Here is a 23,450-nt window from a genome sequence, read left to right as displayed (position 1 = left end):
AATGCAGACATGGTTTTATGTTTACGCGGCGTATGTGGAAAATAATGTGTTTTTTGAACCTTAAACCACATAAACACATTTCATTACACCAAATACACAAAATAATGTTCTTTTTAGCAACATCATATGACCCCTTTAAAGAGTAAAAACGAAAGAAAAAAAAAAGACAGGGCAAATGAACTCGTTAAATATCATTCTAATACATAGTTCATAAAAATGCAGTGTCATCGGTTTGTCTAAAAGAATACAGAACGTTTTAATGTTTTACACACCATTTAAACATTGTACGGAGCAGGTGTAAATTTATTTTGTACCAACTCAAATTTTCAAAATACGAACATTTTCATGAATCCGAAAATTTACGTCAGAATGACTTTCCGAATAATTTACACAAAAAATAGTTCTGCTCGTGTTTCATGAATGAGGCCCATTGTACGTTTAGCTGATCTGTACGCTTGTAGAGTTCAGTATGTAGAACTTGTAAAAGAACCCATGAAGGTTTATGGTTCAGACATGATCTCACCCCCTCCTGTCTGACAGACAGCCTGATTGATGGGACACACAGGTGAGCCAAATAAAACAGGAGGATGAAGAGAGGTGATGTACTCTACTGAACTTGAACAGCTCTTCCGGGAGGAGCATGTTGCTGTGTTTCAAAGCAATTCCCATTGCGGCTTGCGATGCGGTCTTCATTATGTCTGTCTTAATACCGAATCTTGTGACCGGCTGTGTCTGCTTCAGCACATTGTTCCTCGCTGCTTGGGATTCCTGGGAAGTGATCAGCAGGAATGCCCACTTTACTTGAATCTCTGTGTGGCTGCAGTCACATTGCAACTGTACAAAAGAGCAGCTGCTGTCATCATTTGGCATTTCAACATCATTTATTCCTGTAAAGCTTGTATATATCATGCTTTATTAAAGTATTCATGCAGTTTTCTTTCATTTAAAGAGTATGATGCATTATAATGGATTATTTAACAAATTATTTCTGATGCTGATCTTGTCTGTAATGCATTATACTCTTTAAAGGTATAACCAAAAATAGGTGAGTGATTATTTTAATTAATATATTTTATTGTTTATTGTTTACAGTTCACAATAAAATATACAATTTTTAAGTTGCATTATAAGGCATTATAATTGAATTCAAAATTATTAAAATGTATAAAGTGGATAGTTCTGACTCTAAATTCGAATGAAATTAGATGATTGATTATTATAAATAATAATTATTAAATTAATATTATTAAAATAAATGATATTTAAGTTACATATATTAATAACTAAAATAATAATAATTTATAATATTCATTCATTTGTAATATTATTATTATTATTATTAAAAACGTTATTATATTTAACAATTAAATATATTGATAATTAAAATAATAATTTATATAAATAATTAGTAACCATTTTATTATTATTATTATTATTATAAATAACAACAACAACAGTAATAATCATCATCATCATCATTATTATTTTTTCTTATATGATTTTATCAGTTCACAGTTCATTAAGAACACTCCTTTTAATGGTAAAATCACATTAATATATGCTTTAATATATGCAGGCATCATTGAGAGTATTACTGAAAACTCTTCGGAAGTGCTGTATAAATGGCATGTTTACAGTGTTTGCAATGAGTTAATGAGCTGATTTGAATAGAATGGCAAGGGCTTTGAATGGAGACCCTAAAAAGTTAGATGGTTAGAGCTGGTGGTCTGAAGTTTTGAGTGAAGAGTCAGAATCAGAAAAACTGCAAGTGTGTCCAACTGTTTCAACGACCCCTGCGGACAAAAACAGAGACGGCTAACACAGACACATGCCCACACACATTCACACGCTCAGACCTTTTTCTGTAAGCTCCTTTCTAAAGAGACTCTTCAGCGAAGTATCTGAACTCTTGTGTTTACCATTATATTTTATTACTGTTTCTCATGAATAAAGCAGCATAAAGACTCTTTGCACATGGACCAGCAAGTATCTACATAGAAAACAACCCAGAAACTTCATAGAAACACCCTGGCTGACTTTGCACGGGTCACAGTTTGTTCAGAGAACGTCAAAAAACCGAGCTTTGTTTTGCAGGAATTGGTCGTCATTCTGATTCTCTCATTCTGGCTCTATCCACAACAAGATTCCTGAAGGAAAGGCTGATGGGTGTTTCTGGTCCCGCTGACTCACTCGTTTGTCCTGCTGTGTGGTCTCTCACACGCTTTCATTTGTCAGTCACTCTAACAATAGCATTTTAAGCCTTAATAAGCGAGATCGCAATCCGCCCGGTGCTCAGGGAAAACTCAGCACAACAGTCTGTGATGAAGGACAGTACATGGTATTTTTCAGCATGAAAAGATTTATGTTGAAATTCCATGGCTGAGCTGAACTCCTGGGAGTCACTTGCAATTTGAACCGGCTTTGCACCATGTTCTCGCTTTGTTCGGTGTAAATCTGTTGATGAAAACAGCAGCGCACGGCATGTCTACAGTAAATCTGCCTCACGCTGTTTTGGGCCACACAAAAGCTGTTAAAGAAATAATTCACCTAAAAATCTAAATTTGCTGAAAATGTACTCGCCCTCAGGTCATCCAAGATGTAGATGAGTTTGTTTCTTCATCAGATTTGGAGAAATGTAGCATTACATCATTTGCTCACCAATGGATGCTCTGCAGTGAATGGGTGCCGTCAGAATGAGAGTCTAAACAGCTGATAAAAACATCACAAGGAATTCACACCACTCCAGTCCATCAGTTAATGTCTTGTGAAGAGAAAAGCTGAGTGTTTGTAAGAAACAAATCCATCATTAAGACTTTTGAACTTCAAACCGTTGCTGTTTGGACTCTCATTCTGACGGCACCCATTCACTGCAGAGCATCCATTGGTGAGCAAGTGATACAATGCTACATTTTCTGCTAATGGAAAGACCGAAATGATTTTCTTGTAAAATGTGTAAAAAAAAAAAAAATTTTTTTTTTTTTTAGTTTTAGAGCTTTCTTTGTATAGAAAAGATCAGTTGTCTACAAAACATTTGATCATTTCTTCCATGAAAGAAAGATAATCATATGTTTATAATCAAATAATATATGTTTGGAACAGCATGAGGATGAGTAAATGATGACAGAGCTCGTTATTTTGTGCACTGTTCCTTTAAGAGTTGCCTTGACTCAACATGATGTAACACTTTACATTCATCATCTGAAATTAGTAAATGGGATATAAAATTAATAAAATAAACATGACTTGATTTAATCCATCTTGGAAAAGTTCAGAGGCTAAGAAAGCTATTAGGTCTTTGTTGAATGATTATGAAGTCAAATATTTTTTTGCACTGATGAATCCTTCACAGTAAGACCAGAAACATGTATGAAAAAAGTAAATAGTCGATCTTGCATGCAAAAGAACAACCAGTGTTGTCTTTGCCAAAGCACTGCATGTGTCCATATGTTTCCCTGTTTTCTGTTCTTCTCAGTAATAAATAAGGTTGAACTCAGGACGTACTTGGCCGTGATGTAAAGCTTAGACATCACTTCAAGTGTTGGATTGCGCAGCTTTTCCTTCGATGTTCTGCGGATGGGATCATAATTTGGCAGCAGATGCTGTTTTTAGCCTCAGCTGTAAAACGGGATGAGGTAAGAGCTCAGACTTGCAGTAAATCACACTGAGAAACGGACATTGTCATAAAGCAGCGTTATTTTCTTTTTCCTTTTAACGTTGTGGATCAGTGTTTGGGGTGTGTTTCAGAGATGTGTAGTTTAGCCCCTTACCTAACGGGACGTGATTAATGTTGGTGGTCCACACGGGACCACAGGGGTAAAGGGAGAGCTGGTTAATGTCCTCTTGAAAAGTCTCACCTCATCCCATCATTATTGTAAATTATCCAACATGTGTGACTGTGTCATCCTGTGTTATTTTAGCATCATTTATGTGCTGAGTATTTTAAATTTAGCTTTTATTTTTATATTTTCAGTTTTCATTTTAATTTGTTATATTTTTATTTAACCACAATTTTTATTTTTTTATTTATATATTTATTATGTGCTGTTGATGTTATTATTATTTTTTTGTATTTTATTTCTAAATATTTTAAATTATATATACATATATATATATATAAATCTTATATATAATTTATTATTGTTACTATTATTATTATTAAATTTTTATTATTAATTTAATTTCAGTTTGTTTAGTACTTCAGCGTAAACTTCAACTTCAACTTCAATATTTTTCAGTTAGTTGCCAGAGCAACAATTTGTTCCTAATTTTTGTTTAGTTTTTCAATATTTATATTTTAATTTTATTTTGTTTCAGGTTTATTTAAATTTACCAAAAAAATGTTTTTAGTTAAATTACTGGGCAATAAAAAAGTCTACTGTTCAAAACTTTGGGGCCAGTAAGATTAAAATGAATACTTTTATTTATCAAGGACGCATTAAATGGATCAAATGTGACAGTAAAGGCTTTTGTAGTGTTACAAAAGATTTCTATTTCAAATAAATGCTGTTTTTTTTTCTATTCATCAAAGAATCCTAAAAAAAAAAAAATGTATCACCGTTTCCAAAAAAATATTCATCAGCACAACTGTTTTCAGCATTGATAATAATGATAATAATAAGAAATGTTTCTTGAGCAGCAAATCAGCATATTATTATGATTTCTGAAGGATCATGTGACACTAAAGACTGGAGTAATGATGCTGAAAAACAGAAAACAGTTAATTTAAATTGCAATAATATTTCACAATATTACTGTTTTTACTGTATTTTGATCAAATAAATGCAGCCTTGGTGAGCAGAAGAGATCCCAAACTTTTAAACAGTAGTATATAAAACATGTTTTACTTTCTTTAGTAATTCTACAGGTTTATAGTTTAAGTGACCCCATAAGCCATTATTTGTGACGTCCTTCTTCTTTATAAACTGAAGCACAGAAAGGGGAAGACGTCTGTCATCAGGACACTCTGAAGAAATGTCAGAGCCGAAAGGAAACTCGCCAGCACCTTTATTTTTACAGGGCAACCCTTTCCCTGTGACCTCTGATCAAAGACGCTTGAAAAACAGCAGTTTGTACTCACATCCTAATGAGCTGCTTTCGGTGTCCTCCTTCTCTTTCTCGCGCTCTTTTCATGTTGAAGTTCAGTCTCAAAACACTCAGGCCAGCTATGTTAGTTGTGGCCTTCAACTGGTTATTTCAGACAGAAACTCTAGCACTCTTGAGCATTGTTTGGATGAAGTGGTAAACTGAAATTTACCAATCATTTCTGTTTTGTCCTTTTTGAGTCCATTTATTCCCGCATTTTCCACCAAATCATGGACTTACAATGAGAGTTTTTTATATACCAGTCAAGAGTGAGATGGTCAGTCTTAAATTACAGAGTTTCTCTGCATACAAACCATCCAAGAAAATCAGAAAAGATCCTGTGTGTCCAGTGGAACACTAATAAAATAAAATAAATAAATACATTTAGACTTTGCAGTTATCCCATTGAGGACATACACATGTATCCTTTCCCCAAGGATTTTTTAACACCATAGTTTTTGTCAATATTTTAAATTAGATTTTATTTTAGATTTTAATTTAGATTTTATTTTCATTTTTTTTTTTTTTTTTAAACATTTTTATTCGTTTTTTAGATTAAAAAAAATAACAACAACACATGTCTGTATAATTTAGTATTTAGTTTCAGTTAAGTACTTCAACAAAGTAAACAAAAATGAGAAATGTTGCCTTGGCAACTAGATGATATAAAATACACCTTTTTATATTGTATTTGATTTCAGTTTATTTCATTTTTCCAAGTAATGAACATTTTTTATGGTTTCGTTTTAGATATAAATTAATAATATTTTTTTTAAAAACAGTAAATAAATAAATCAAGGTTAAATATTTTGTCTGTTCACTTGCATGTCATGTGACCAGTAATCAACATCAGAGAATCGTGAACATGCAAATGCGCCATAAAAATTACTGAAATATTACCTTAAAATCTTTAATGCTTCAAGTAAATATTTTACTACTTCGAGGTTTGGCTGACAAGCCCTGATCTAAACAGCAAGCGATTGTCTTGACTGGAGATCTTAATGAACATTTCTAATGTTTAATGTACAATAAGCTTCCAGCGTGATCCGAGACCATAAAGCAACATGCATAAACATACTGTCTGCACATTCGACACGGCATACATATTCTTGCTCAGCGATTACATGCCTAGCGCTGTGTTTATGTTTTGACTGTGAGCTTGGCTACTATTTCACCCAGATATATGTAGTTTTTTATAGTGAACACTCAAGCATGTTGGGGATTGTTTTATGAGTTGAGTTGAGTTTCCTCTGGTTTCTGTGGACCGTCCTCCCTAAATCCCTTCCATGTGCTGAGACCATCATACTCGCTTTATTTTTATTGCCCCTCAACCGGAGTCCCAGTCGTCTAATGGTGCTCATAGTGCGAAAAGCGCAGTAAAACTCCTACCAAGTATTTAGTGAGTGAGTGACGTGACATGTGGCCAAGTATGGTGACCCATACTCGGAATTAGTGCTCTGCATTTATCCCATCCAAAGTGCACCTACACAGCAGTGAACACACACACACCGTGAACAGTGTGAAGTATAGACATGGAAACTGGCTGGTTGTCTCGTGCCAACAATCAGATCTCCGTCTTTTATCCAGTGTGAAAATCAAAGTTTAACCACCTGAAATTACCTTTGGCTCTTTATTTAGCACATGCTACTGTGCCTGCTTGTTTTTTAATGGCGAGAAAACCGTCCAAGCATGATGTCAGCTCATTAGCCGAGCATGAGCCCAAACAAACCTGTTATTATATCCATCTTCATTGAACACCGCTGTCCTTCATGCTGAAAACAGAGATCAGACCGTGTCCATTACGCCTTCAAACAGGAATAAAATTGCCTGATCTGATCACAGGCGCTTGGGCACAAAGGGTTGTGTAGAGTCAACATTTGTGCCGTTGACCTTTCCAAAGCGGATTCGCACCCTTGACCCATGTAACACACACTCAAACAATCACTTGACAGCTCAGACTTACTACCTCAAACATCTCGCTCTCCTTCCCTCCCCTGTAGAGTCGTAACACTCAGTCAGTCTGCTGTAACTTGTCATCATGCTAATCGGCACCGTAACACTGTTCTGCCTAAATGCACACACATTTATGGGTAGATGTTTTGTTGAGGAATAAAGCTTTGATTAGACTACACACAGTTCCATCTTTAGGACTGACTGCTATTGTGCAAGTGATGAAATCGTAACATCATGCTTGGATGGTTTTCGCACCATTAACAAACAGGCAGGCTTGCGAAGTAAAGAGCCAAAGGTAATTTCAGGTTGTTAACCTTTGATTTTCACCTTGGATTAAGGACAGGGATCGGATTGGTGGTCTTTAAAGTGTTTTAAAGTATCTAAGCAGAATGAATGTTAATGAAGACATTGCAAAACAATAAAAGCTGTTATCCGTGCAGAAAGAACTTTGCTTCTGCTCGTGTCTGTCATTGCTGTTTCTAATCTAAGGCACGTGAGATGACACAAGCATCAGAGACTTGACTATATTACACATTCATGCATGTGCATTAGAAATCACTCATTCCCTGTTTTTTTTTTTATAGCGAATAATATGCACAGTGTAGAGAAAAATTTTCTAGCGTCTTTAAGATTGCGTGGTCACATCCCAAATGACAAATAAATAAATAAATAAAAATCTAATCTTAAACAGCACAAATTTCTATGAAAGCTTATTTACACCACGGAACAAAATTTAAACAGGTAAATGCAACTTTTTAATCTTGCAATTAGTGACTTTTTTCTCACTATTCAGAGTTGATATCTTATAATTCTGACTACTTTCTTGTAATTCTGAGGAAAAAAATCTGATTTGTGAAATATAAACTCTCAATTGTGAGTCATAGTCAAGTTTCTTTTTGCGTCAGAATTTTTTTCTCTTTTTATCTCTCAATTATGACTTTTTCCCTCTCAATTATGACTTTGTCTCACAATTTATACTTTTTTCCCAGAATTGCAAGAAAAAAAGTCAGAATTGCGAGATAGAAACTCAGAATTGCAAGAAAAAAAAGTCAGAAAAGTGAGATATAAACTCAGAATTGCAAGGAAAAAAGTCAGAATTGCGAGATAGAAACTCAGAATTGTGAGGGGGAAAAGTCAGAATTGCAAGGAAAAAGAGACTAAATTAGTTAATATCTCTCAACTTTTTTTTCTCTGAAATGCGAATTTATGCGCAATTGCTCAGAATTGCAAGGAAAAAGTCTGAATTGTGAAATAAAAAGTCACAATTAACTTTTTTAAGCGTCCATATATTTCAAGCCACAAAGATTTTAGACACTTTTTTTTGTCTCAGGTGTTTAGACTACTGAAAACTAAAAGTATTTGAATCCAGTATGCCAAATTGAGTCCTCTTGTTTTCTATCAGTGTATTGCAGTACACCAGCTAATCGATAGTATAAAGTGAGTATCTGTACATGTAGTTTAGCTTTTGTTGTCTGTTGCTCTGGGTGAATCTTTTAGTTTTTCTGATTGTCATATTGAATTAAGTGTGATGAGCTGCATTCTTACAGGCCCAAAGCTGCCGGCCACAAATCCCGACAGCTGTCAGCTGATGTTACACAATTCCCACTTCGGTCCCACGAGTCCTCCTTCCCTCCAGACTAACCGCTATAAACACACGGTCAGATCTACCTTACCCGAGTGTGGGACGTCCAGCTGGAAGCACTGAGCGCTGATCTGTGGATGGTTATAAAAATCAAGCACAAATGTACAACAATTAGAATCCGATCTTTTGGAACGGCCTGCAGAGCCGAGTTTACGTGGCCTGTCATTAACACACTTTTTCCCAGCGGAGGAATGACTGCATGGAACGTTATACGGATTAGCGTTAATGAAGTTTGTATGTTGTGAACATGATGATGTTTCGTTGCGGTGTAGCGGTCGTATTTAGACTAAATAGTTTTGGGATGATAGCGCTCGCAGCTGCGCGGCTAAACTGTGAAATGACTGAGAATTACGCCAGCTTTTGCAATGCATAAAGTAGTCATTGTGGTGTTTTTAGTTTTTTTTAAGCAAGTTCTTTAGTTACAGTATTAATGATGACAGTTATATCCACCTTTTATTGTGGATATAATCCACCTTTTATTGTCCCAGTAATTCATTTTTAAGAGCCCTTACAGTACTGATGAAGGAATTTTTTTTAGTTCTTTCTGAAGATTTTGACTTCCTTCAGTTCCTTTAGAGATGGGTTCCTCAATTAGTTTTTGCAGAGGGCCGAATTTTGCCAACAATACCAAGCCAAGGGCCACTGACCTATATATATATATATATGTATATATCACAAGATGAATATTCAGATTTTTCCCCCAGTAGTCTGTTTTATTCAAACAATTATGAACATTTTTGCATTTAGATACAGAAGAACTTTGCCTACAAGAAATCTGGATCTCCATGTCTGCCATGCAAATCAACTGTTCCTGCTCATTCCCAGACTGGATCTCTTCTGTCCACTTTCCCTAATTGCAGATTCAATTATTAGATTTGTCAGTATTAATATTTTTATGCTTAGATTTTTTGGGGGGGATCAAACTGTAACACCGTGTGTCCCAACCAGACACGACGCAATAAAAAGTGTATTTTCCTTGTAGTTTTTGTCCTAACCACCCGCGACAGCGACACGTGACAATAAGCGACATGGGATTTTATTTTAGGAATGGTTTTTATTTTCTGCGATGTCGCGACAGGAACAACATACAAAATATGACAGTGATAATCTCAGGTAATGATTATGTGCTTTATTCAATGTTAAAAGTGTCTAATGTGAGTTTGAATATTATTTTGCGTTATCTTTATAGCCATAGTGAAAGCAACAATAGATATTTTACCTCAGGTCTTGAAAATAAATTCAAGCAAACTTGTACATTAAAACTGTGAACTCACTGCGAACCAACACGTGTATTCCATAACGAAGATATCACTCACTCACTCAAAACTGTTCGGTCCATTCACATTTGAATCATCTATTTTCGGTGTCCACTTTTCTTTTCTACACACTCGCCATGTTTTTGCTGTCACATCGTATCTACACTGGACGCGACAAAGCATTGCAAATCATTTGAACGTTGTGTCAGTACGTTATAAATAGAACGAGTCAGCCGTTTACTGTCAGGGATTTGTCGTGTCGCGCCGCATCCAAGACAGCATCACTGATTATAACGAGTTCTATTGTATTTTATTGCGTCGCGCCGCTCGCGTCCGGTGTAAACACGATGTAAGTTAATGTAGCTTTCTGATGCTGCGTTTGAATTTTCATGCCGCATTATTTGAAATTAGCGCGGGCCAAACTTTTTTCTCTCATGGGCCGGATGTGGCCCGCGGGCCGCCTATTGAGGAACCCTGGTCTAGAGGATTTGAAGTTTGTGTGGTGATTGACAGGTGCTGCTGGTCACCCCTGTGACCCTCACTGTGTTTCAGCGAGTGAATAGAGATTTCATTTTCGCTTTGTCCTATTTTATCTTTGTGTCTAAAAGCAGAAACACTGAGCAATTAACCCTGAAAATCCTTTACCTAATTTGCTGTTGCCAGTCAAAAATGACTTGCCTTTTAAAAATTGCTTGTAAATATCTCAATATGCTATATTATCACCACATTTTCAATTCAATGTTTGCAATTCCATCATTTGTGGATGATTTTGTCAATATTCACTCAAATGCATTAGCTCAAATCAGTGAGGCCTATGATAGCCAGGACAATTTTTAATATAACTTAATATATATTAATATAACTTTAATATATATAATATATAATATCGTCTGAAAGAAGAAAGTCATATACACCTAGGATGCCTCGGGGGTGAGTAAAACACAGCCTAATTTTCATTTTTGGGTGAACTAACCCTTTAATATTGTATGCTTTGCTTCTGTAGTAGTATTTGTTATTTTAAGGATATTTAGATATTTTAAAAGACAAGACAAGACAAAAATACTAATTAAAAATGTGTGGGGGTTTTTTTCAGTGTATAAAATTTATATATGCATTTATATATCCACACCTAAAATAATGCAGTTTTTCCAAAACCTTTCATAACAGACTGAAATCTAAGTTGCTGTTGACTGCAGATCTTCTTCTGTGCCACAGCTCTCAAATGTCATTCTCTGTTCTGCTTATTAATGTTCTTTTATGACACGTGATCATAAATAATAATAGATTGTTCATATTTGTGTGAATATCACATCAAAGATGTGAAATGGAGCGTGTGCTTGACCGAACATACACGTGACTCTGTCCATTATCTGTTTTACTCATCACCGTCTGTTCTCTCTCTTTGTTTTTCATTTTCTCTTTTGCGTCAATCAGTTTTCCTCTGACTGTCAGGTAAATGTTGTGGTCTGGAATGGACGTTTGGCAGAGCTCAGTCCTCTTGGCTCAGAGTTTGTGTCCGTTTATCTGCAGCAGGGGAGCCGTGTCCAGTCCTGGGCCGGCACCTTTATTGGATTGATTTATGATTATAGGATGGGGGTTGCCAAGCCACGCTGCCCCTGCTTGGAAAGTTTGTTTATTTATTATGTTTTAGTGGTGATGTGAAAACCAGCGGCAGCGTAATGAGCTGCTTCAGAGGTCATTCAGATGCTTTAGTGTGGAGAAACGGCCTCATACTCTCGATCCGGTGTGGTTTCTTGATGTAAACACATGAGGAGGTCATTATCTGTGGGTAAGATCACTGGTGGTGTCGCGGTGTCTAAGGTCAAAGTGAAGTAAATCAGTAAATCTTAACATAATTGAGGTTAATCAGAATCAGAAAGAGCTTTATAGCCAGGTATGTTTACACACGAGGAATTTGTTTTGGTGACAGAAGCTTCCACAGCACTAACAGATTACAGTGACAAGACAAGACACAGATAATAAAATGAATAAAAATCAGATAAGTAAATAGAAAATGACAATATACAAAAAAAAAAATAAATACACAAAATACAAAGTAGAAAATAGATGGTATAGGGGTCATAGGATGCTACATGCACTTTTGCAAGTTGTTTGAACTGAAATGTGTGTTGGCAGTGTGTGTACACAACCACCCTATAATGATAAAATTCAAAATTTAAAAAGTGTTTTTTTTTAATCTACTAAAATCTTTACCCCTTTCTCAAATTGAGCCGATCTCAGATGCCTGTCTGTGTGACGTCACAAAAACAGGCTCCTCCCACGATAGTTTGATTGACAGTAGCATTTCAGCACAGACTGGACTGGCGTCTTACCTTAGCTCCGCCCTGAGTGAGCTGTCATCAGTCCGCCATTGTTTCACCGCCGGAGCAGATGTAGACAAGAATGACTCCTAAGCGACTGAGGTGTTCTGTTGTTGGATGTAATAATGAACATAGCAGTCGTCATTTACTCCCGACATCTGAGCCGCTGAAGATGCAGTGGATTACGTTTGTTTCTGAATGGAATGCGCCCCCGATCTACATAAATGAGTCTATGTTCGCGTGAATCATTCGTGATCCAGCTTCACATACTCGCTTCTTCTGTAGAATGTTTTTTAATGAATCTTTGCAAATCGCCTTTCCTTATAATGTGCTAATTAGCAAGTTTCACAATGAATGCAGCTAAAGTAAACAGTCCCTCAGAGAGTGGCTCGGAAGAGAGGGGCGGTGTCAGCAGAGCTCATTAACATTTAAGCTCGGAAGAGAGGGGCGGGGTCAGCAGAGCTCATTAACATTTAAAGGAATATGCTACAAAACGGCTTGCTCTGAAAAGAGCTGTTTTTGAAAGGGTAAAAAAGGTGTTTTTTACACTACCATTGAGAAATTTTAACCAAACTATGTTACAGACTTTTCATTAAGACAACTTGTGGAAAATGGGCATCTGATGACCCCTTTAAATAAATATATAAGTAGTGTTGTGTTTTACACATTTATTGTCAAGTGAACTGTTCATGAGATGGATTGCCTGAGGGAAGAAACTGTTCTTATGCCTGGCTGTTCTGGTGCTCAGTGTTCTGTCGCGCCAACCAGACGGCAACAGTTCAGAGAGGAGGTGGGCTGGGTGTGAGGGGTCCAGCTCCTTTTCTCACTCTGGATGAGTGCAGTTCTTGGAGAGTGGGGAGGGTTGTGCCAGTGATTCGCCCAGCAGTCCGGACTATCCGCTGCAATCTTCTAACGTCTGTTTTGGTAGCTGAGCTGAACCAGACAGTTATAGAAGTGCAGAGGACGGATTCAATGACTGCAGAGTATAACTGTATCAGCAGCTCCTGTGGCAGGTTGAACTTAGTCAGCTAGTGACAGAAGTACAGTCTCTGCTGGGCCTTCTTGACAACAGAGTCTATGTGGAACTCCCACTTAAAGTCCTGAGAGATGGTGGTGCACAGGAACTTGAATGACTCCACTGTTGTTACAGTGCTGTCCATGAAGGTGAGTGGGGTGGGGGGGCTAGCAACCACATAGCAACATTCTAAGAAAGCTTAGAACACCTTAGCAATTAGTCCATACTCCATAAAAGGGAGTAACTCTGTCTGAGAACCTCTACAGTGTTTATTTGTCAAGTTCATAGTGAAAAGTAACTCTAACAAGAACAATATGGTTCCTCTCGATCCATTCAGTCCAAGAAATGTGTTTTGTGACTCATCTGAAAAGATTTTGAGTGTTTACATGGAGATGCACAGCCTCAAAACAAACCACTACATCATATCCTCTACAGTCCAAACATGTCTCCTCATCGCTCTCTCTCTGTCCTCATCGGGATGTTCGCAGGGACTCTGTCTTGGCATGTGATATGAGACGGAGCTGATAATTGCACATGAAGATAATGCGTTCTGAAAGAGCTCATGCTTTAAAATCGTCCATAAAATTGGCTCACTTAAAGATAATTGGCCGGAGAATAACATGACATCCCTTCTGTCCACTTTTGCTTAAATTGCAGTGAACCATTTGTCTGATTCACTGCAGGTCTTTTCCAAAAGCCACAGTTGGAGTTTATGTGCATTTCTGAAGCTATTGAATACAGGATTTCTTCATACGTGCTCATCTAAAACTGTGTGTGATTCAGTGTTTTAAAAGGTACTGTTCCTTCCAAAACAGGGTTAAAAATGAACAGATTGTACCTTTTTGTGGCAGTGCCCTCAAAAGAAAAACATTGTATGTAATTTATCCCTAAAAGGTGTGTATTATAATATGTGCCCTTTATAGGTAAATGAGGTACAAAGTTACTACACTGTGACATTTGGATTTACTTTCAAACAATATTCACTCAGAAATTGCTGGTAAATTTCAAAGAAACAGTAAGTAACACATTGAATTAAATGTGAAATAGAATGAAATAGCATTTTCTTGTTAAACTTACTTCACTAATATTTATTTTATTGACAGCTTATTTCCCAATTTAGTTTGTGAAACCCTGCCTTAAAGGTATATATTTCACATTTTATAATCAGAGCAGTATTTATGTGGTACAGTACAATGAGGATTATTGTATAAAAATGTATTTTTTATATTTTTAAATTTTAAAAAAATGTTTACAAAAGCAGGGATTCACAAAATTGTTTTGTCAGCTGAACCTCTTTGACATAAAATATTTATTTAAAGTCCCCCTTAAATGTTACGTTTTATTGTCTAAAATGTAATATAAATTCAAACATAATATTTCAGTAAAAATATATATTAGTAATTTAATGACACATTGGCATATTCATGTGACTGATATCGGCTAATTGTAATAATGCAGGTAAATAAAATAAAATATATATTTTTAGTAAATGTTTTATCTTTATATTTTTTATTTTTTAATTATTTTAATTTGTCATTGGGAAACCTATAGCCCTAAAGGTGTATATTTCATGTTTACACTCAGAGCAGTATTTATCTAGTACAGTACAATGAGGATTACTATATTATTAAAAAATATTTATATATATATACACTGAACAAAATTATAAAAAATATTTCATTTTGAGTAAGTTAGTAGTGTTGCTATTTTCAGTTAGTGACACTAGTTTGTGTGTATGAGCTCATTGCCTGGCAGCAGTTTTGTCCAGCTCTTCCATACTGCGTTTCCTGTGCTAATGTTCATGTTTAAAGATGCTTCAGTGCATATAGATCATCAAAACCTTTTCTATCAGTGATCAATGTATTTCAGTGGTTTTCAGTGTTGGTTTGAAGGACTGAATTTTTGTTGATGATTAATTGTCATATGAATAATTGCAATTAACAGTTTGATATTTTATTTATTTGTCATATGCATGTATGATTAAACGTCACAAATAGTCAGTGAGTATATTATTATGCTCAGAGTAAAGAGGAACAATCCAAGCCAGACTTGAAGGACATAATTTTTGTCCAAGATAGTAACTTGTGCAGACGTGTAGCTATAAAACACATCAGACAAAAGACAGTTTCTCACAGCTGAGAAACAAAACCAGAGCTCGTTGCATGTGCAAAGACCTGGTTTGTGTTGGACGATCAGCCTTGGAAGCAAATCACAACTTTGTGAACTTTGCTTCAGCACGTTTCACAGTCTCTTTGGGCAAACATCTCTGATTGTGTAACAAGAACAACACATGATGCAGAGCTGTGCTGTCCAAGGTGAATGTTGCAATAGAAGGAAGGAACGATGATGTACTGTTCGATCCGTCAGGTTTTCACTATGTGCTTTGAGACACTGTAATGTAAGATGCCACACTGCTGCCTTTTAAGGGCACAGGAGAGCTTTACCCTGATCCTGTTTAGTCTGAACATCTCATCAGTGAGTCCTTCATCAGGTTTTCTTGGAAAAACAAAAGATGACCTTAAACAAAACACACACCCCAGGCAGAAGGCAAGCAGTAAACTCCAATTTTGATGTTTGTAATCGCTTGTGCAACATGTCTATACCTTCCCACAACCTTCATCCGATGCTGTCAAACTGAGTTTCCGTCTTTATATTTAGCTCAAGCGTTCAGGTGAATCTCACGAAACCTGCTGATAGCACCCTGAAAGAAAAAGGAAATAGGAAACTGTGTTGCAAGATTTTCATGACTTTGTGCTTGGAAACAGACTGGCTCTGGTAATACAATGGCAGAGATGTTGATTGTCGCGTTGAGTGCTGATGTCATCATGTGGATGAAGCCATAGAGTGAGTCAGATTGTGTCAAGGCTGGTCGTACAGCACTGTGTGGAGATGTTGTGTTCACAGCTGATCTTCTACAATTAAGTTTCTGACGTGTTATTGCTGTATTTGGACTAGCTTAAAATATGCTTCACTTAAAGCAGATATTATAAATAAAATGTGGCTCTATCTATCTATCTATCTATCTATCTATCTATCTATCTGTCTATCTGTCTGTCTGTCTGTCTGTCTGTCTTTTAATCATTCATTAAAGGTATGTCTTTACTCTGGCTAATGTGACTGTTGTTTATGTCTGTGATTATAATTTTATTCATGGTAACACATCACCTCTTGTGGTCTCTGGCTTAAATGAACACATGATTTAATAGAATCCGTCATGCTGTGCCGCTGCTATGGGACATTTATTTCAATATGTGTTTTGTTTACAGCACAAAAACACATGATTATTTAGATGAACATCTCCATCTGTTTTGGTGAGGACAAGCAGCCTGGAGCAGTTTATCCAGAGCACCATAAATAAGCTGACGTATTAAACGAACCCTCCCGGTCATCTGCTCAAATAATGCTCTTCTAATCACTAGCAGGGCACCACCGTTTGACTACACAGTTACGAGCAGGATTTTTGCCTTGTTTTATACATTATGATTTATGCTTTTATTAGATTGTGAGGACTTCCTCTCTCAGTATGAATCCAGCCATGTGGTTTTCATTGAAACATTTATTTGCTAGAATACCAGCCACTTTTTCCCTTTTGCGTGAATCAGTAGAGACGATAAACTTTCCTTATGTTTAATCTCATCTAAGAATGTCCAAAGAAAACTCTTTACTGTTCCTAGACATAATATTTACATAAAGGTTATTCACAAATGCAGGTCCAAAATTAAGCTTTGCGACTCCTGATAACTGAGAAAATTAGTAATCTAAAATATATATAATTAGATATATTTAGGTATAATCTAGATAGATTTTAGGTAGGTAGGTTGGTTCGTTCGTTCGTGGTTGGTTGGTTGATTCGTTCATTGGTTCATTAGATGGTTCTTTGGTTGGTTGGTTAGTTCATTAGTTTGTTGGCTGGTTGGTTCATTGGTTCATTTGTTGGTTGGTTCGTTGATTGGTTCTTTGGTTCATTTGTTGGTGCATTTGTTGTTTGGTTCTTTGGTTCATTTCTTGGTTGGTTTATTGGCTGGTTGGTTCTTTGGTTCATTCGTTGGTTGGTTTTTTGGTTCATTTGTTTTTTGGTTGGTTCATTGGCTGGTTGGTTCTTTGGTTCATTTGTTGGTCGGTTGGTTCATTGGTTGTTTCATTGGCTGGTTCGTTGGTTGGTTCCTTTTTATCTGAACAAAGCTGTGTACGCTGGCATAAGAAACACCACTGCGGAGCAGGGTCTCAACCTTGTGTGTGTGTGCATTACTGAAACCCATCTAATGGTTTGCAGGAGGCCATGCCATCTCCTGCCACATGCTTTGTGATGCCTCAAACATCTGCTCTCACTCTCCAGAGACCACAGCTGTTCGGGTGGAAACCGATTTTTCATTCTTTCCACAGCTGAACTTCTGCAGTCACTGCAGTGCTTCTCATTAACTCTCAGTAGTTTGTCTTTCGGGTTTAATAGTTTTAGTTCATCATAGAAGTTAATTTAGTTAAAGGAGTCATTCAAACAAAAATGAACATTTTATCATTATTTACTCACCCTACTGTACATGTCTTGTATTATTTTCCATGAAAACATAGAATTACTGTAGATACTATAGACATAATGTCCTAAAAACATGCTTTTGTAGATCATAATTATAAGATAAAAAGTTGCAATTATGAAATACTAAGTCATAATTATGACTGTTGAAATTGACATAACTCAAAATAATGAAATAAAGTTTAGGAGATGAAAAAATTGAAATTATGAAAATAATCAAAATTAGGAGATTAAAAAGTCATAATTATTACATAAAAAGCTAAAAATTATGAGACAAAAAGTCATTATGGCCATTTGAAATTGACACAAGTAAAAATTATTAAATAAATAGAAATTAGGAGATTAAGAAATTGAAATTATTAAATAATCGAAATTAGGAGATTAAAAAGACATAATTATGACATAAATTAGGGTTAGTATATTAGTATATCATAATTATAAAAATTTCCACTTAAAACATAATGTCATAATAATGACTTTTTATGTCTTATTTATAGCTTTTTATTTAATCATGTCTACGTTAATCTCATAATTATCACTAATTTCAACTATTTTTGTCATACACTGTAAAAAATAATGTTTTATCAAAGTAGTGATTAAAACAAAGTTATTGGAGTACATTTTACAAGAAAATACTATTTCAGTTTTCTACTTAAAAAAATTGTTTCATTCATTGTGTTACTTGATGTTTCTTTGTCATTATAATTTGTGAAATTTACTAGCAGTTCAGAGTGAGATTGTTTCTACACCATTTTTTCAATGTAATAATGATTTACATGATTTAATAAATTTTTTTCTCATGTGTCAGAAATGGGCTCCTATATGTTTGAGATGCTCGTTTGCATGCAACAAAAAGTAGATGGTGGATGATTCGTTTTCCCAAACTGCTTTTATGTTGCTTTTTTGGGGGTTGATATGCATCCAGCTCAGAATTTGTCTAAGATCTAATTTTGTGTTTCACACAAGAAAAAAAGCCATACAGGTTTGGAACAACATGAAGGGTCAGTACATGACGACAGATTTTACATTTTTTGTTTGGAGTGTTTCTTTAAGAAATCAGTGTGTTCAATTCATACTGAAGTGTGTGTGTGTGCCGTACATGTATACTGCAGGAGTATGAACATGTAGTGTACTGTAGTAGTATGTCTTCATCACAAACACCCTGATATGAAGATACACTTGGGTCATGTTATTTACGACCCAAGCATGACTGCCTCAGATCTTCACATGTGCGATTCTTGTCTCATCAGATACTTTTACTCTTTGACCAACCTGCAGAAATCAAATAGAAGATTAGAAAAGATCTAATTGTAAATGCCATGCAGATGAGTAATTTCTGCCTCGCCTCTAAATCAAGATGCATTCTGGGATCAATTAAGGCCAATAGTGTCCACTTGTTCCTGCAGTACATATCTGGATCTTGTTAATCAGTACGTATCATGTGTATCACAGCTTGACTGAGGTAATACACCGTTACTGTGTGTGGAGGTGCTTTATCTCAATCTCTTTATAAGACTTAGAATAATTTATCGCAAGTTAATAGAGTAGTTCTGCTGTATTATCAGATGTCTGTACAGATATCAACATGTAGTAGTGCTCTAAGTACTGAAACACATTAATTGAAATTATATACGGTAGATTAAATTAAATACTTTCAAATAAATTATTTAAATAAATGTATTTATTCATTTATTTAAATACATTCATTTATTTATAAATAATTTCAAACAAATTGTTAAATTTATTTATTTTATGTAAATTAATTTATTTAAATAATTTCACATTTATACATAACAAACCATACATCAATGGAAAGCTTATTTATTCAGCTTGTATAAATAAATAAGATGTATAAATCTCAATTTCAAAAAATTGAGCCTTCTGACTGGTTTTGTGGTCCAGGGTCACATATATATATTGCTATTATTATTATCATTATTATCATGTAAACCTAAATGTCCATATCAGTGAATCCATAAATAACATTAATGCTTACAGTCCGTCTCTCTTCCATTTCTCATTCACAGGGATCTACCTGCTGGACATGATTTACATAGACTCTGCCTATCCTGCGTCTGACAGCATCATTGAGACCGAGCAGAGAACCAATCAGATGAACAATATCCTGCGGGTGATCTCTGACCTCCAGATGTCCTGCACATACGGTCAGTTCATTAGCTCTCAGTCAGCTTCGCAGGATATTTAGTCGTGACATCTATAGGGAGATTTCAGATCCACGTGTATATATACAATTTAAAATGAACTTTTCCACGACATTCTAATTTATTGAGATGCACCTGTACATGCACGTCTGACCCTCGACATCCTCCTCACAGATCACCTCGTGACCCTCCCGCATGTGCAGAAGTACTTGATGTCTGTTCGTTACATCGAGGAGCTTCAGAAGTTCGTGGAAGATGACAATTTCAAGTAAGTAGGTCTCAAAGGTAAAATGCAAAGGGACTGTATTTAAAGCGGAGCTCTTGCTTCAAACAGCATCATGACTTCAGCAGGACGCATGGCACCGGCAGAGGCCCGAAGCGAGGGCGACCCGTTGCTCGGATGATTTAAGGCTTAGCAAACAGGAAATAGCAAATGATTGCATTTGTGTTTTTCTGGTGGCGATATGACGGCTGATATCCCTAGGCATTTGACACTGGGAATTCAGAGGTCGCTGCTTTTATAGGCAAACAACAGCGTGATTAGATTTTTTGGGAGGTCGGCACAGTGAGCAGCAAAGTCATCACATAAATGTGGTGAAACTGTAACCGCCTTTAGACATTTTGATTGTGCCATTAAATAGTGTTTTACACAAATGTAATGTGTTTTTATTAAAATCGCTGGGTGTTCTGTGAGTTCGAGCAACATTGCTTAAGCTCAGCAGGGTTTAGGCCGACTGTATCCAAACACATGGTGGAACCAACAGTCAGATGAGAAATAAATCCTTATATGCAGTTGTTCCAAACCATATAATTCACTTGGTGGTGGTGAAATATAAAGTGTGTCTTATTTGTAAATTTGTACTGAACGTCATATTTGTGTACCGTTACACCCGTAATATTTATTTATTTATTTATTTACTTACTTAAATGTAAAACTGCATCTAGCAATTCTTTGCCAGTATTGTTGTTTAAATTGCAGTAATTGCATTATTTTTTAGCAAAGGTTTATGTTGTTTTTAATTCTGTTATTGGTTATGATCATATATTGGGCAGAACCTCGCAGTCTGGTTGGTTACGCCCCATTCACACGGGGCATCAGCGTCAACGCCTCTCGTTTACTTCGAATGGAGTGACGTCAAGCGTTGTCGAAATGAATTGTGGGTCCATCGCGTCGCGTTGGGTCCGTTGCTCGCAGCAGAAGTTGAAAACTTTTCAACTTTTCAAGCGCCAATGCAGGCGTCAGCCAATCAGATCGCCTTATGCAAATACCCTAGCGCTAGCCAATCGCGTTCACGCAACACCAGAAGACTAATGTGATTGGCTGTTGTCACTATGATGGTCCCATCAGCACCAAGCTTCAGAAACGCCCTCCGTCAAGCATTAACGCTGACGCCCCGTGTGAATGGGGCATAAGAGTCAGAATGACCATAATGCCCCTGGTTTAAAGGTATTTGCTTAACTTAACTTTTTATGGCTTTTTTCTCACAATTCTGCATTTATATCTCATCATTTGGACAAATCACAATTCTGAGAAAAAAATCTGAAATTTGCAAGATATAAACTCACAATTCTGAGAAGAAAAGTGATAATTTTGAGATTTAAACTTGCAGTGACCTTTTTTAATTTTTTTATTCTGTGGCAAAAAAAAAACTGAATTCAAGATGTAAACTTGGAATTGCAAGAAAAAGTAACAATTCTTATTTACAATTCTTATTTCTTGTTGTTTATATCTCGCAATTCTGAATCTTCTTCTGTGTAAAAAGTCACAATTACCTTTTCTATTCCGTTTTTTATTCTCTTTCATATCTGATTGTGGAAACAAGCCTTCCATAGAACAGGGTTAAAGGGATATTTCAAACGAAATATGTATTTTTATTTTTTTTTTTTGCTTCTGCAAAACACCAAAGATATTTTGAAAAATGCATGTGCTTTTTTGTGGCCATTTAATGAAAGTCAAGACGTTATTTTGAAGGTTATTTCAGTCGGTGCTATTTTTTTGTCTGTGCAATGAAAATCTGTGGGGTCCAAAACCACAAAAACAGTTGAAACATTCTTAAAAATATCTTCTTTTGTGTTTCGCAGAAGAAAGTAAATCAAACAGGTTTGGAATGGCATCAGGTTGAGGTAATGATGACTGAATTTTCATTTCTGGATGAGCTGTCACTTTAAGTAGAGGGGTGACCAGCGTTTTATCAGTTTGTAATCAGTAGTGACCCATACCAGATCTTCAACCTGAAGCTTTAAGGAATGCAGCAGATCTCTCTTTGTTTTAATGTGAACTTCTGAAGTTCTCCTCTCCACCTCATACCATCATGAACAGCTGTGAAGTGAATTTGTGAATTAGCAATTCATCCGAGCGAGTTAAAAGAGCCTGTGATTATGCTGGATTTAAATGTTTCTGCTGTGGGACAGTCGTCTCAGTGCTGAAGAGCCTGTAATTACTGGCACACACTGTATCAGAAGTACATTAGCCATGGGAGAGGAAACGTGATAATGAGACCAATATCCTGATATCACCCCTGCTGAAAAGCGTTATTCTGTTGAAGCAATCATATTAGCACAAAATTATGAAATATTATCTTGTGTTGTTTATGAAATTGAAATATCCTTCATCAACTGGTAAGAAGTCAGCTTTAGTAGAGGTTTGAAACAATAACCTCATGTTTCATGGCTCTTTTTGTACCTGTCTGAGAAGTTTCCTGTGGCTGTTCATCCGTGATGACTCAGACATAAACACTTCCCAGCATCACTCTTTCATTTAGCTCGTCTGAAATGATTATTTTCTTGGCTTCACTCACTTCGCTGAATTTGGAGCGGATCCTGTGCTGACGATGGACGATCAGTAAATGTCTTTTTAATCAGAGTTCTTCAGTTTCAAGTATGCAGTCCCAGGGAATACATCCATCACACATCACATGTCTTATACACAGGTTTGGAGAGAAACCGTTTTAAAATGGTGATACGTAACCAAAATACAAAAAGAGAGAGAGAGAGAGAGAGAGAGATAGGAACTCAAGGCTCAACAATAAGGATTTTTTTACTGCTGACCTAGTCATTTTTTACTTGCCAACATTTTATATACGTTTATAGTTTTTCATTTAAAGTTAGATTTTACATTTTCGAAAAAATATATATATATTTTTTTTATACAAGTTTGTATTTGTCATTTAAAATTATGTTTTGCATTTTTAGCATATTTTTGAAAGAAAAAATATTTTATATTATATACAGTAAATCTGTATTGTTGTAATATATATTTATGCCAGTTTATATTTTTCATTTTAAATCATGTTTTTTACGTCTTTCTGAAAATATATGTATTGTTTTATTTGTGTAATTTAAAATGATGATTTTTGCATATATTTAAAAACAAAAGAAAAATATATTTTTTTCAAGTTTGTATTCATCATTTAAAATTAGGATTTTAATATATATATATATATATATATATATGTATGTATGTATTTTTATATTATGCGCATTTACAT

At 35.7% G+C, this 23,450-nt stretch overlaps 1 protein-coding gene across 1 annotated transcript in view; it reads left to right on the top strand.

Annotated features, from left to right (window-relative positions):
- LOC107654291 (ras-specific guanine nucleotide-releasing factor RalGPS1-like) overlaps positions 1–23,450 on the top strand; it is a 127,287-nt gene that overhangs the window by 80,208 nt on the left and 23,629 nt on the right. Inside the window, exons 9-10 of the mRNA XM_016441316.1 lie at positions 19,828–19,965; positions 20,137–20,230. Coding sequence (XP_016296802.1) covers positions 19,828–19,965; positions 20,137–20,230 — 232 coding nt within the window. The remainder of the gene's footprint in view (positions 1–19,827; positions 19,966–20,136; positions 20,231–23,450) is intronic.

This window comes from Sinocyclocheilus anshuiensis, unplaced genomic scaffold (genome assembly GCF_001515605.1).
Source record: "Sinocyclocheilus anshuiensis isolate Anshui unplaced genomic scaffold, SAMN03320099.WGS_v1.1 scaffold163, whole genome shotgun sequence".
Lineage (NCBI taxonomy): Eukaryota > Metazoa > Chordata > Actinopteri > Cypriniformes > Cyprinidae > Sinocyclocheilus > Sinocyclocheilus anshuiensis.
The sequence above is the reverse complement of the archived record's forward strand: the minus strand, read 5'-3'. Positions and strand labels throughout refer to the sequence as shown.